The following is a 15,059-nucleotide window of genomic DNA, read 5'->3' as shown; positions in this document are numbered from 1 at the left end:
TCATTCATACACACAGCTCTATTGATGAGTTATGTACAAGCTCTAGGGCCGCATTGTAAGTACAGAGCAGGCTGAATGGATATTGTATACAGACAGCGGAGTAGAAAATGTATATTTGATTAAATATATTTTGTCTGAAATTAGGTGCAGATTGCTTTCAGAAAATACATGTTTAATCGGGTGATTTCCTATCTGGATTGGAACCTCGGAGGTTCTGTCACAGATCCGGAAAAAATACAGAAAGAGCTGGGCAGCTGAGTTGAAAGCAAACGGAAACATTATAGTTAATGAGGTCTGTTGGGTTCCATCCTAAGGCCTCATGCACTCTGAATAGCAGATTCCGCAGCCAATATTAGGTTCTGTCTCCATCGGGGCTAAGAATCTAAATTCGCCAATGTTTTTGGAGTGTGGGAGAAAACCCATGCAGACATGGAAAAAGTATAAACTCCATGCTGATGTTGTCCTAGGCAGGATAATGAACCCAGGACCCCCCCATCACTGCAAGGCAACAGTGCTCACCACCGAACAACCATGCTGCCACAGAGCCTTAACAGACACAAATCACCTGCTTCCATTCAATGTTCTGGCTGCTGCTAATCACCACTAGGGGGAGCCGAATAAGTCTGTATGCAGAGAGCTCCCCCTAGTGGTGGTGGTATGAAACTAGAATGTTATTTATAGTAGCCCTTCGGTAAAAAAAAAAAAATATAGCCACCTCATGCACACTGTGTATTAGTAGCCTATGCATCAGTAGTCTAAGGCGCTACAAGCTGCTCCGATTGGACAGTGCTGCTCGATCAACACAGGTGTCGTGTCTTAGACTAATGATGCATACTAATTCCCTAAGTCTTGCTTTTATGTCATATATACTGTTACAAGAATGACAAGAAAACTTTACTCTGTAGACAAGTACGATGGCGACAATACCAAATTTATATAGTTTTACTTTGCTGCAACTTTTAGGAAATAAAATTTTTTTGGAAAAACATAAAGATTATTTCCTGCAGCCGTCTACTGGCAGCCAAAAAGCTTTTATTTGTTCATTGACATAGTTGTACGAGGGCTCGTTTTTTGGAGGGACATCCTGTAGTTTCTATTGGTATTATTTTGGAGTACACACGACTTTTTGATTGCTTTTTATTACATTTTTTCTTGACAATAGGGTAACCAAAACAAAAGACAAATTCTAGCGTTTTTTCCGGACAATTTAGGATAAATAATACGATACTTTGATAGATTTAACTCTTATGGATGCAGCAATACCCAACATGTTTTTTCTTTTTATTATATATGCGGGAAAATTTTTTTTACTTTTAATACTTTTCATTGGTTCTAATTAATACAACTATTTGAAACTAATATTTCGTTTTTTTTTTGTCCATAGGTAACATGAACTTGCGAGAAAAAAAACAAAAACAAAAAACACACATAGGACAACCCAATTGATGTCACTTTTTTCCCCCCCACTGTCTCAGGGCAACATGCATTACAAAAAAATGCAGTGAAAGCAGATGTGTGCTGTATTCACTACATTTTTTTCTAAACAACACTTACATAAAAAAATTCACCCATGAAAGTCTGTGTATGTAAACCAGGCACAGAAAAACGCACCAATTTAATTCAATGGGTCTGTATTTAGTCAGTAAAAAGAATATGGACTGAAAATATGCCTGTGTGAATGGGCCCTTACACCACTGATTATATAGCTTATACTGTAGTTGCAGGGTTCTGAGACACAAACCCAAGCAAAAAGTAAAAATGAATTCCCACTTAAAGATTTCTAAAGGTGCACAAAGTATTTTCCTGGGAAATCCAAGATCCTGGGACACCCCTCCTTCCCAGGTCAGCGCGGCGATATATGACGCACACAGTCTGAAACGCAGAACACTACATAAGCTTCTGCAAACAACACTCAGTACCCTCTTCTATCACCCTGAAGGCTGGTTTATGCAACCAAAAATAGCTTACTCCCTTGTATTTCTCCCTCTCCGGAGTTTTTTTAGTGTGCACAAACACTCTGCGCATTTACGCACGTAAAAAAGAACGCACAAAATCGCATTGATATATAAGTTGATATGCAGGTTTGCATGTGGAGAAGTGGTAAATTGGCACATTGATTGCAGTGGGTCTGTATCTAGTCTGTTGTAGGCTGCCCACAAACTGAAAATAACGTTATGTGAATTATGCCTTACGCATAGGGGCGCCAAGCTCATTTTCACCGAGGGCCACATCAGTCTTATGCTGGGCTCACACGAGCATATGCGTTATACATGCAGCGTTTTACCGCTGTGTAAGCCGCGGTGAGCAGGCTATCGCTGCGTAGGGCAGCGATTTTGCACTGTTCATGACAGCGTATCTCAATCACGCTGTCATGCGCAGTGTGACTTGTTTTATTTTTTTTTAAATTTCCTGCAATGTAATTGCGTATGTACAGCTTTATTACGTGCCCATAGAGAGTAATAGGTCTCTATCGCGCCTAATAGAACAATAAGGGAAGGGAAGTGAAAGGCCAAGTAAAAATCTACAGCTAATTAATATATTTTAGAACCTTGCTATTAGAAGTGGAAAGAAAGAACAAAGACAAAAAATTCAGAAGGAAAGTAGAGGAGCAAGAGACACCGATCACAAACTAAAAGGTTTCTACACAAATGCACAGAGCATGGGAAACAAACAAGGAGAATTGGAGCTCCGAACACAGGAAGACTATATGACGTCATAGGCATCATGGGCGATGTTACACTTGATTGGAATACAAAGCTTGAAGGGTATAATTTATTTATAAAGAACAGACCTAATAAAAGGGGAGGAGGTGTTGCGTTGTATGTTAGGAAAGCATACATCTGCAAAGAGATTCAAGCTTCAGAGCATGGGAGTTCTGTAGAAACTGTTTGGGTAAGAATAGAAGGAGAGAACAACAGAAAGGTCACTATTGTAGGCATTTACTATAGGCCACCTGGACAAGCAGAAGATATGGATGAACTCTTTCTACATCAGATGGCCGAGCTCTCACAGAAGCATGACATAGTGATCATGGGAGATTTTACCATCCCGACATTTGTTGGGAATCTCTCTCAGGTAAAAGTAATGGATCCAACAAATTCTAATCTGCTCTTGCTGACATATCTATAAAGCAGAGAGATGGCAAGGGAACACTTAGCTAACTTAAATGAATTCAAGTCTCCAAGTCCCGATGAATTACATCCTAGGATACTAAAGGAAGCGGAGGTAATTGCTGAACCACTTGCCATAATCTTTGAAAATTCCTGGAGAACAGAAGTCTCAGAAGATTGGGAAAGGGCAAATGTTGTCCCCATCTTCAAAAAAATGAAAGAAGGTAGATCCCAGAAACTACAGGCCTGTGAGCCTGACTTCTATACTAGGAAAGGTCTTTGAACAAATTATTAAATAGCATGTAAGCATGCAAGTACTTGGATGAAAGTGGAGTAATTAACCAGAACCAGCATGGGTTTGTAACAAACAAGTCATGCCAGACGAATATAATTTCCTTCTATGACAGAATCACAGACTGGGTTGCTGAGGGAAATGAGGTGGATATAGTTTATCTTGACTTTAGTAAAGCATTTGACAAAGTATCTCATACCATACTTATTGAAAAAAAACGACCACATATGGGATTGACAAGGCTACTGTTAGGTGAATTCACAACTGGCTGAGTGATCGTACTCAAAGAGTGGTCATAAAGGGCTGCACAGCCACGTGGAAGAATATATCAAGTGGGGTACCACAAAGGCTTTGTCCTCGGCCCAACATTTTTAGAAATGATCTGGAGGAGGGAATTTATGGGAAACTGATCAAATTTGCAGACAACACAAAGCTAGGAGGGATAGCTAACACTAGGGAAGAGAGAGAGGGAGGATTCAAAAAGATCTAGAAAAGCTTGCATAGTGGGCAGCGACTAACAGAATGGTATTTAACAAAGGGAAATGCAAAGTCCTACATCTGCAGGAAAAAAATGAAGAAAGCACATACAGAATGTGAGGAAAGGGGCTAAGCAGCAGCATATGTGAAAAAGACTTGGGTATACAAATAGATCATAGACAGAACATGAGTCAACAATGTGATGCAGCATCCAAAAAGGCAAACACAATTCTGGGATGTATTAAGAGAAGCATAGAGTCTAGATCATGTGAGGTCATTATCCACCTCTACTCTTCTTTAGTCAGACCTCATCTGGAATACTGTGTCCAGTTCTGGGCACCCAACTTTAAATAAGACATAGACAAACTCGAGCAAGTTCAGAGAAGCGTTACTAAGATGGTGATCGGTCTGCAAATCATGTCCTATGAAGAACGGTTAAAGGATCTGGGAAGGCTTAGCTTGCAAAAATGAAGTCTGAGAGGAGACTTAATAGCGGTCTACAAATATCTGAAGGGCCGTCACAGTGCAGAGGGATCAGCCCTATTCTCACTTGCACAAGGAAAGACTACAACAAGCAATGGGATGAAACTGAAAGGGAGGTGACACAGATTAGATATTATTGTGTTTCCGCTGTGACAGAGGATTTTTCATCACCGCAGTCCCCGCGGGGATGAAGGAAACTCCTGCCACAGCTGACAGCTGTGGCAGAAGTCCGCGGTATTCTCCATATTTTTTCAATGGGGCTAGCGCTGCTGCCGCTGGCCCCATTGAAAAGGCTGGCGATATCCCGGCGTCATCCCGTTTTTTTTTTCTCGCACTGCAAGGCGAGAGTTTTCACTTGCACCCGCAGCGCAATGGAGAAAAAAAAAAAAAAGCCAGTGGGTGTCCGCCCTAATGCTCTAATTTTCTGTGTATTTGCCCACCAAAGGCCCCATAGAAGTAAATTGAAGGCGTGGGGCTATCCACAAGGAGATGCGACAAACACTGCGTAAATCTGCTGGAAAAGAACACTTCTGGAGCCATTTAGCCATTTCAATCAGCGCCGATGAACATACCTTGCGGGTCAAAAGTGCAGTAAAATACGAAAATGTGTGCGCAAAAAAAAGCATCCACAAATACGCAGTCCATCCTGAACTAATTAATTTAATTGCCCATTTCAATGAATAGAAGCATAGTTGCGGTTTTTGGTTTTTATATGCACAAATGTGTGTGATTTGCGCCGCACATAGTACAGAAAAACACGCACAAAAATTGCAACGCTCATTGCTCAAATATGCAGCGCAAATGTGCTTCCACCCGTGTGATAATGGCCTCACGGCTGATTTACTACAGGTGTAAGAAAGGTTTTCAATGCTTATCCAAATCTGGGCTTACCGGGGTGTAAAAAATAAATAAAGCGCTGTACGTGTGGTTGTTATTTCTACCTACAGACGGACACGGACGGCTCCGAAGGACATTGTTCGTTTGCACGTACTGAATAGGCGAAGATGCATTAAAACTACTGCAGAATGAAAGTGGCGCAGTTGCCTAGATTCCTCTACTCAGTTTTCAGAGGACATTTTTAAAACTAAAGCTGCAACCTGATTGGTTGCTATGGGCGACTTCTCCTTAGCAACAAATTATTATGATACGTCTCCCTCACTGTGGGTAAAAAAGTTTTTGCTCAGATTCTGGCTTTTCTACGCCAACCGCTTTACGAAAAATCGAAAGCAGGAATGTGGTTGGTCGCTCCATTTTATTTTGCGCCATTCCGTATTCTACACGAAGGTCCGTTGGGTTTTATAGAAATGCAAATTAATAATGTGAACTTTCGCCATCTGTACTTGCAAATCTGCGGAGAGAATGAAGCAGCTGACAGCGTGCCTGTGAAGGGTTAACGCAAGCTGTATCGTCTTACAAATGACGGCCCTGCATGTCCCACCAGCTGGTGTTTAATAACCCCCCACCCCATTATATCAGCATCGATTCAGCGCTGCGCATTTGTAAGGGTGACCACGCGGCTGCACTTCATTACAACGAGGGGGGATTATGAATACGTGAGAGGAATCGGATGCGCCGGACCGCGCCTTTTATATCACCGCGTTATGGTAATAAAGTGCAACCGCAGTGAAATGTGGAGGGGGATGTTAAAGGTATAGATGCGATGGTTACGCACATACACTGGGGATGTCAATGGTGCAGAATTTCCGCAGCATAAACCCGCGACATTTATATTACGAACCACGCGAGAAATATTATTTAAAAAATCTGGCTGATGTGGAGTTGAAAAATTGCGCATGAAATCCGCTGCAGGCTGTGAATTCCGTAGCGCATCAATTGAAGCTGTGGATTTTAAAAGCAGGTTTAAATGCAAACGGTTGAAACCCGCGGCACATCTCACGCCAAAATCTCAATATTTGGGTGCCGATTTGGCGTCTGCAGTGAATTTCTGGTGTGGAAGTCCGCCCTGAGTGAAGGCACTGTAAGGCTAGTTTCACACAGACAATTGCGATTTTGCCGCAGGAAAAAGAAAATCACTTCTTTGTTCCCGCGATTTTTGAGATTCAGCACTTTTTTTTAGAATAATCTCGCATCGCATTACTGCTATCATCAAAAAAAATTACGCAATAAAAACACACGATTGTTTATCACAAAACTCAATAGCCTCACAAAACACGTTTGTACCCGGCGCATGTGCGCGGCACGCAGCCGGCGTGCCGAGCACATCCGCCGGCCGAAGAAAGAAGATCCGGCCGTGAAGAAGAGAAGACCTGCCCAGTCTGCTGCGGGTAAGTTAATTCTTATTTTCAGCGCTCATGTCGGCGGGGCAGGAGGGACCCGCTGCAGATTCTCCATGTAGAATCTGTAGCGGGCCTGATTTTCCCCGTGGACATGAGGCCTAAAAGAACTTCTTAAAGGGAGTTGTCCAAGTTCCCACTCTTGTCCACGGGCCGTGTCGTTACCAGCCCATGCGCAGGTATCGGGCTGTTTCCAGAGAAAAAGTAATTTTTTCTAAACCTGGCTGTCCACTTAAAGACACGTTGATTATTGTGAATACGGCGGGCATGCGCACTGTCCAAAATGTCTGAAAATTGGAAAGAAACAGCGCACATTCATTTGATTGGGTGTTTGCACGCTGATTTTGTTTTTTTACTTGGGGCTTATTCATACCAGCGATATTCTCACACGAGTTTTATCTCATATCTCCAATATGTGCAAACATACTGGACAAGTTTTTGATAAGATATATATTTCCATCTGTTTACTTTATTCTGGACGCACATTAGAAAAACTTTAGTTTTTTTAACCATTAAGGAAACGTACAAAGTTAACATTACTTATTAGCATTTCAAGGAACATTTCGTTTTCCTACACCAAGCCAAGATTGCAAAGGCTCATAGGTGTCAGAATGATGTGTGTGTGTGTGTGTGTGTGTGTGTGGAGGGGGCGCAGGAGTATTTTGACACCACAGTTTCCTTTCAGGAATTAATGCAATTTAGAAGAGAAAACATAAAATTTCATATTTTAGCAAATATGTCATTTTAAAGACCAGTTTTTTTCTTTAGTGCACATGAAAATGAGGATTTGCACCCCACAATAGATACCCCTGTTTGAGACAAAGTGGATAGCGGTGATCATGTGACCAGGAAACACATACAATGGTCACCGGTGATCGCTCCCCAGTGGCCCCCATGACAGCTACAGGTTGTCGGCTACCTCTGGCAGCCGACGGCATGGAGCTGACATGTCCACAGGCCCCGTAGCTTTAATCCTCAGAGCGTGTTTTTACGGCCCTGAGGATTAAAGCCCAGCCAGCCAGGGTGCAAAAAGGCAATGGGGCTGTCACTTAGGGGTTAAGGCCACTTCCACACAGGCGACGCGATATTGCAGCGCGAAAAATCACAGCAATATGGCATCTGTGTTCTGTGCGATATCGCTGCCTTTTCTCGTGGCGATATCATGTTTTGTGTCGCACATGGTGCTACAAAGTCGCACGTGCAAGGTTTTTCGAGGGGGAATGGCTTGAAATATAAGCCCTACCCCAAAAATAAGCTTTAGCTGCCAAAAAAAAATAAATTAAAAAAATGCATCACCTAAGAAGCACTGTCCGTCTCCTGAAGCTCCCCGGCACTTGATTGAAGTTTTCCGGTATAGCTTCCTGGTCAGGATTTTGAAAAGTCCCACCTCCAGAAAACTCTGCCTCTGACTGGATGGCATTAAATGGCTGTTATTGGCTCTTCGAGTGCTGGCTCAGCTTTTTTTAGCGCAGCTAGGGCTTACTTTTGGGCTTTTACAGAAGGATTTCCTACTGTAAAAGTTGCATCGCACCGCATGAAAACTGTGTTTGTGCTTTGGGTTGTGTTTTGTTAGTTGCGCACAGTTGTGCCGCTTTTGCCCTTCTCGTCCAGGATGGACATAACAGAAAAAAAAAAAAAAAGCATTGTTCATAGCGCAAGCACATTGCACTAACGAGCTCGTAATTGCGCATACGCCCATGTAAAAGGGGCCTTAGGGAGCAGGAAAACAGCACCCTCTGGCAAAACAGTTGAACGGTGCCGAATGGACCACATTCACGATAATGAAGCTAGTCCGGTTTCCGGATGGCCTTCTGGCTCTTTACGGGACCAAATAGTGCGACATAAGACAAATCCGTTCAGCCAGGGCTGATGAGAAAAAGCCCCAAAACTCTACAGAATTCACATCTGTGGTTCCACATCTGCGCTCGGCTTTCTGATTTCTTGCTCCATTCAGGAAGCAGGAAAGGGGAATCTCCGTGACCGAAGGCTCCGTCTCAGGACAGACCTGAACAGCGCCAAGTGGACCCCATTGACTATAATGGGGTCTATCCGCTCAGCTGGCTGGCTTTTAGATGGAAGAAAAAGCACCTTCATGGCAATATTAAGCAATGCTACAATTGGAGGTCTGTCCAATTACTGCAGGTACAGTAGAGCACCTGTCCTGGTATCACATGGACCAAAGAGGAGACGCTTTACAAGAAAATGCAGGTGATGCTGGCATATATTATATACACATCTGATAATCCAAAACATTTCGGAAATCCGATACTATTCTTTAGGGTTTTATGGCAAGTCAGAAAGGAGGACGGGGCTTTGGGTGACTAGACTGTATGGGGGTTATAATGGATAAGTAGGACCAGGGTTGAATTGGCCAGCTGACAACCAATTGTATCAGGCCTTTTGGCATTAATGGTACACAAGGGGACGCCGCACAGTGCCCAAGGTGTCACATGGGGACGCCACTCGTCACACTTTCACATCCAGAATGGACACAAACAATGGCAGATTACTTTTACACCCCATTTACACTGACAGATGATCGCTCAAACCATAGTTTGAGTGACATTTTTGAGTGATCATACTTTATAGTAGCTAATTAGCCACTATACAGTTATGCAGTCCTGGCCTCTAATAGAACACTGCAGCTGTTTTGCATAAGCAAACAGCCGTATTGTTCTGCAGGCTTACAAGCCCATAAGCTGTGTTTACTCTTACAACTAGATAAGGTTCATTTACATATGACTCACCCTGTCTGTAATGTAGATGTAGCAGAGCTGAATTTGTCATTGAACCTTTCTGTCTCTACACTGCCATATTCACTAAACCCATGGTACAATTTCTCTGCAGTGTTGTAGAAAGTTAGTGATATACTAAATGACATACTCCGCTCGACTCCATCTGCAGAACCTCACATTAGTTGTCTAATTGCTTTCTAATGTCTTGTGATCAAAGTTCTTCCATTATTTTACAATGTTGCTAATGCTAACCAGCCACTGAAACTTACTGACACCCATCAATCTCCTGACAGCAGTGTCCCAGCTGTAATCATACAAATGTGTAAGAGACCCGCACCAAAATTCATGTACCTCCGTGCGGAGTTTGACGCGGAATTGAAAATAACCTGTGAAAATCCGCAGATGTCTGCGGCGGAAGAGTTAGTTGTGGCCAAATACCAGCCAATGCGAAAGCGCCCCAAGAAGGTAACATTGTTATCATTTGTTTGACTGCGTCTAGCCTGGCGAACGTTTGTGCAATTTCTTAGCGGGATCGAGAGGTGCAGACTACTATGTTTTTCTGTCCCACAAGAAAAAAAAAAAAAAAAAAAAAAGTATGGAAATGCCTGTGTATTAACACTGCGGTCAATGAACAATGTACGGTTTTAAGTTTTCACGCTTTATCTCTACGGTTTTTGTGATCAAGGGTGGAAAAAAAAAAGTTGAGCTACAAAAAAACTTTATTAAAAAAAAGTTTGCAGTGAAAAACGTAGAAAAAAAAAGTGGATTAAAATAAATACAATTTTAAAAAACATAAATGTATGTTTAAAACAAATTTTCTATATGCGCCTTTCTAAGGGTGCATATAGAATTCCGCAGCGAGATTTCCCGCCCGTGCGCGCTGCCATAGGATTGCATGCAATCCAATGTAGACAGCTGCTATTTGACTGCGTGAAAACTCACGCGGTAGACAAATCACGGCATGTCCTATTTCTGTGCGAACCTCGCAGAGGCCCACACAGAAACGTCACTGGTGTTGGGCCGGCTCCGCTCTGCGCATGTGCTGGCAGCAGAGATAAGGCACTCGGAGGAGGTGAGCCGCGGGTCACTGCAGGGGCACAGCTCACATCCCGCAGCGAGAATTCTCGCAGCGGGATCGGACCCGGCCGTCTGCATTCACCCTTACATGTGTGGGCGAGCCCTAAGGCAGGGGCGTAACTATAGAGGGTGCAGGGGATGCGGTTGCACCTGGGCCCAGGAGCCTTAGGGGGCCCATAAGGCCTCTCTTCGCCATATAGGGGGCCCAGTACTATGAATAAAGCATTATAGTTGGGGGCCCTGTTACAGGTTTTGCATTGGGGCCCAGAAGCTTCAAGTTATGCCTCTGTGCAGCATGGTTTAGGTATGGGTACGGGTACAGATAGAGGGGGGGGGGGGGGGCTCACGTTTTGCATCAGGGCCCCTGAGCCTTTAGTTACGCCCCTGCCCTAAGGCCTGTTGTCCACGACACGCAGTGCATCCGCAGTGGATGTGATGCAGATATCCGCAGCCGATGCACTGTGGATCAGCTATAAAATCCTTAAAAATGATTGTTAAATGCTTGCGGGTGATCGCGGATTGTGGAGTTTTTCCGCGCAGATGCGCTGCGGATCATTCCCCGTGGAAAAAAAATCCACAACCCCCCCTCCAAGCCTTTTCCCTACCTTCCTAATTGCTTCTAACCTTCAAATCCGCAGCGGATCCGCAAATGCATTTAAATGTATTTGTGGATGTACTGCGGATCCTGAGCTCCCATAGAGATGAATGGAGCCAGATCCACACGTGATCCGTGGTAAAACGGAGCATGCTGCAATTTTCGATCCGCTTGGATACTAAATGAATACAATAAAATTATATCTGCAGACCTAAAAATCATTTGCAGAAGCCCCATTCACTTCTATGGGCGGCAATCCGCAAATGGACATTGGGCCTAACTCATTCCAATGAATACGTGATGTTCGGTGCGAGCTCTGGCCATCGCGTTTTTTGGTGAACGGTGCTCTCTTGTGCACACATCGGTGTATTTTACTGTACCCCCCCCCCCCCCCCCCTTACAATTGTTGCATCTGTCATCCCAATACCACAGACATAATGATTATGGGGAGGATTGCCATCCACGGTCGGAGGGTTAATGATGATCATTATGTCTATGGCTCATTGCAAGAGAACTTGGAAGAATGTTTATCAATCCGTTGCCGCGGGTTACAATATTCTTTTATTAAAGGTTCCAATAGCGAATACACATTGTGACCTTAATTTAATTGCAGGCAATTCTTCATGGACGACTTAACGCAAGTTTATAACCACTGAGGATAAGAGGAGCGGAAAAGTTTCCAGGGTCTGGGTTATTCTAGCATGTACCAGTTCACACAGGAAGTGGTAAAACAAGGAATTTCTGGAGATATTAAGTCACCAGAGAGATATCCCATTGTACACAATGCGGAAAAGAACAAGAATCACCACTGATCCGTTCACATACCCCAATAGTATACATAGAGATGTAGCAGAGCCGAGTTTGTCACCAGCAGCAAATGAAACACAGCTAAGCCTATCATACAGTCTGTGATGGATATGCAGATGTAGTAGAGCTGAATTTGTCAGCAGTAGAACTGAACGTGTCATTTGTGGTCTATATGCAGCAGAGCCAAGTCTGTTCTGTGGTCAATGTGCAAACGGAGCCAAGCTTGTTATATGCAGTAGCAGCAGAGCTGAGCTTGTCATATATGCAAGGTAGATGAAGCAGGGATAATCTGGGTTACAGTATATGCAGGAGCAGCAAAAATGTGCTTGTCCTATGTGGTCTCTTTGAAGATAAAGCAGAGCTAAGCTGGTCAGAAGGCTAATGCGGTTATATGTGAACTACATGCAGGAGCAGCAGAGATGAGCTTGTCACATGTGGTCTACTTGCAGGTAAAAGTTAGTTCTATATGGCCAATATGGAGAGCTAATGTGGTTATATGTTGACTATGTGCAGAAACAGCAGAGAGGAGTGTCAGTGAGGGTCTACCTGCAGACAAAGCAGAGCTAAGTGGGTGAGAAGTGGTCAAATGCAGAGGCAATGAGCTTGTCATATAGGTGGTGTTTAATAGAGACAAGCTTGTCCTATGCGGTCAATAGACAAAAGCAGCAGAACCAAGCTGGTCGTTATGCAGATGAAGCAGAGCTAAAGTCGTTCTGCAGTAAATGGTCTATATCCAGGAACAGTAGAGAGGAGCTTGTCACATGTGGTCTGCTGCAGATAAACCAGAACCTGGCTGGTCATATGTGGCCAATATGCAGAACTAATGCAGTTATATGTTGACTACATACAGGAGCAGCAGAGAGGAAGACGTCACATGTGGGCTAACTACAGATAAAGCAGAGCTAAACTGGTAGCATGTAGTCAGTGAGGTTGTCATAGGTGGTCTATATACAGATGGCATACAGCTGAAGGTGGCATATGCAATCAATATGCAGAAGCAGCACCGCTAGATTGGTCATTACACAGATGAAGCAGAGCTAAATTGGTTATACGGTAGGCTGTATTTATATATGTAAAATAATGGGATATTTCTTATGTTCATCTCACAACTCACAGAAATCATGGGTGAAAATCTCCCGGCACAGAAGGGACTACGCACGGACCGCATGCAGACCCATATTATTCTATGGGGTTTTGCACGCAGACACGAACAGTGCAAAAACACTCAACGCATGCACTATTCTGTTCTGATCCTGTTTACGGAGAAGACTGGCCCATTCAAATCAATGGGGAGAAAGAAAAAAAAAAAAGACATAACACAGATGCCGAAAAAAAATTTGGCTTTTTTTTTTTTTTTTTGCGGATGTGAAAATAAAAAAAACGCATGACATAAAAGAAAAAAACAAAAACAAACATCTTTTGTAGACAAAGCAGATTTTCTTACACAAGCCTAAATGGACTACATGCAGGAGCAGCAGAGCTGAGCTTGTCATTTGCGTTTTACTTGCAGATAAAGTAGCGCTAAACTATGTGATCACAATACAGAAGCCGCTATGAGCCTGTCCTATGAGGACTATATGGCATTATAACAATCCAGCACTGCTACATCTGTAGTATACCCATTGACCATATGCAGCATTCAGCCATCCCCACACTGTTGATGTCAGCAGATCCTGTCTCCAGCGTACAGAAACATCTGCGAGCTGCATACCAAAGAGTCTAATGCACAAAATCAAAAGTTCGGCTTCCTCCATCCAAGACCACTCACCTATCCTGCTGAAACTCTCAGACAAAGTTCTTCTCAACTTTTTCATCTTGCTCAGCTTCTGAGGGGGCTGAGGCTCAATCATGTCACACATTTAGATTGCAAGCTCCTGGTTCCAATCTGTAGCAGGAAATGGTTAATAATCCCAGTTACAATGTAAGCAGCTGCCTCTCCTATCACCTTGGATCTTCAGCCAGTGAGGAGCTGCGGAGACTTTAGGTTTTGCATGGAGTCTGTGCCCAGAGGATCTGACTCATTTTTGGGTTTCTTCTATTTTGTCTTTGAAGAAAAACCAAAAAAAGCTGCAAAAAGAAAAATAAAAAAAAGAGAAAAATTCCAAAATGCTTCAGAAAATATTGACCCCCAATCTATAGTATGCAAATCAGCAAACACAAATCCAAGTAAGTACAAGAGGAGTTTGCAAGTGGGGAACGATCAGGATGTAGGGAAGCCCTTGGTTGGACATGCAGCAGCTTTGGTTGGTCCTTCTGCAGCTTCTTAGACAGCCCAGTTCTGTGTCTGAGCTCTGCTCTGTCCCTCCCCTGGCTTCGTCATTGTAGTGTTTATATTCTTAGCAGGCTGATGAAGCACATCCAGGATGGGGCTTTTAACTACAGAGGAAGGAGAAGGGTATTTGCTCTGTGGTCTCGGGAGCAGCTGTAGAATGGAGATTGGCATAGCTCTAGGGAGCCATCTAGTGGCGGTTAGGGGTAAGTGCAGCTGCCCGACTTGTGCAGTAAATCACCATTATGGAGCTCAGCTGTGAGAATAGGACCAGGTCTATCAGGATTTTGATGAGCTTTCATTATGGCACTGCATTAAAATGGAGATGTGGTCATCTTACATTTAATTGAGTTAGTAGATGATCGATAGGAGGCAGGAGGCATGGAGTGGAACTAAATAAACCGCTTTTCTTGTAGGAGTTTTCCACATGGGTCCAATTAAAAAAAAAAGAAAAAAATGCAGATATGTGATTTTTAAGGAAGCAGATAGTAACCGATTCTTATGTTATGCAGAACACTTCAAGCTGCTTATGGAAACCGGTATTAAGAGATACAGTGTATCAACGGAGCAATTAGAGGGTGAAGAATATCTATCACGTATCCATGGATTTTCAGGGATTTTTGAAATAGACGGAGGGAAGCACGTTCCAAATTAGGGCGAAATTCTCTCACTGGTTTGTATATGTAAGGCCGCCTTCTGATAAGATTATTGTAACCCGACCATCTGTATTACCAAGTGTTACAGATGATATTACAGCCTTGTGTCATCAGCATATCATCCATATATTTTAGCTTCTGGATAAATACTGATCCGTATTTATTTAATAGTAAGTAATAGAAATATGGAGGCAAATACGGGAAAAATAGGTCATGCCGCGTTTTTAAAAAACGGCGGTGAAAAATTACGGCCATGTGAACAGA

The 15,059-nt window shown here is 43.2% G+C and overlaps 1 protein-coding gene across 4 annotated transcripts in view; it reads right to left on the bottom strand.

The window, feature by feature from the left end:
• The window catches only part of CDK14 (cyclin dependent kinase 14), a 509,998-nt gene extending 495,847 nt beyond the window's left edge, over positions 1-14,151 (bottom strand). For 2 of the 4 annotated variants that reach the window (XM_066584665.1, XM_066584667.1), the window contains exon 1: positions 13,639-14,149. In XM_066584665.1, the coding sequence (XP_066440762.1) occupies positions 13,639-13,729 (91 nt within the window). In that variant the 5' untranslated portion in view covers positions 13,730-14,149. Of the gene's footprint in view, positions 1-13,638 lie in introns of all 4 variants that reach the window. The other 2 variants (XM_066584666.1, XM_066584664.1) reach the window with 2 other exon arrangements.
• Between the last annotated feature and the right edge of the window lie 908 nt (positions 14,152-15,059).

This window comes from Eleutherodactylus coqui, chromosome 12, assembly GCF_035609145.1.
Source record: "Eleutherodactylus coqui strain aEleCoq1 chromosome 12, aEleCoq1.hap1, whole genome shotgun sequence".
In the NCBI taxonomy this organism is placed as follows: Eukaryota; Metazoa; Chordata; class Amphibia; order Anura; family Eleutherodactylidae; genus Eleutherodactylus; species Eleutherodactylus coqui.
Note: the sequence above shows the minus strand (reverse complement) of the source record. Positions and strands in the feature narration are given on the sequence as shown.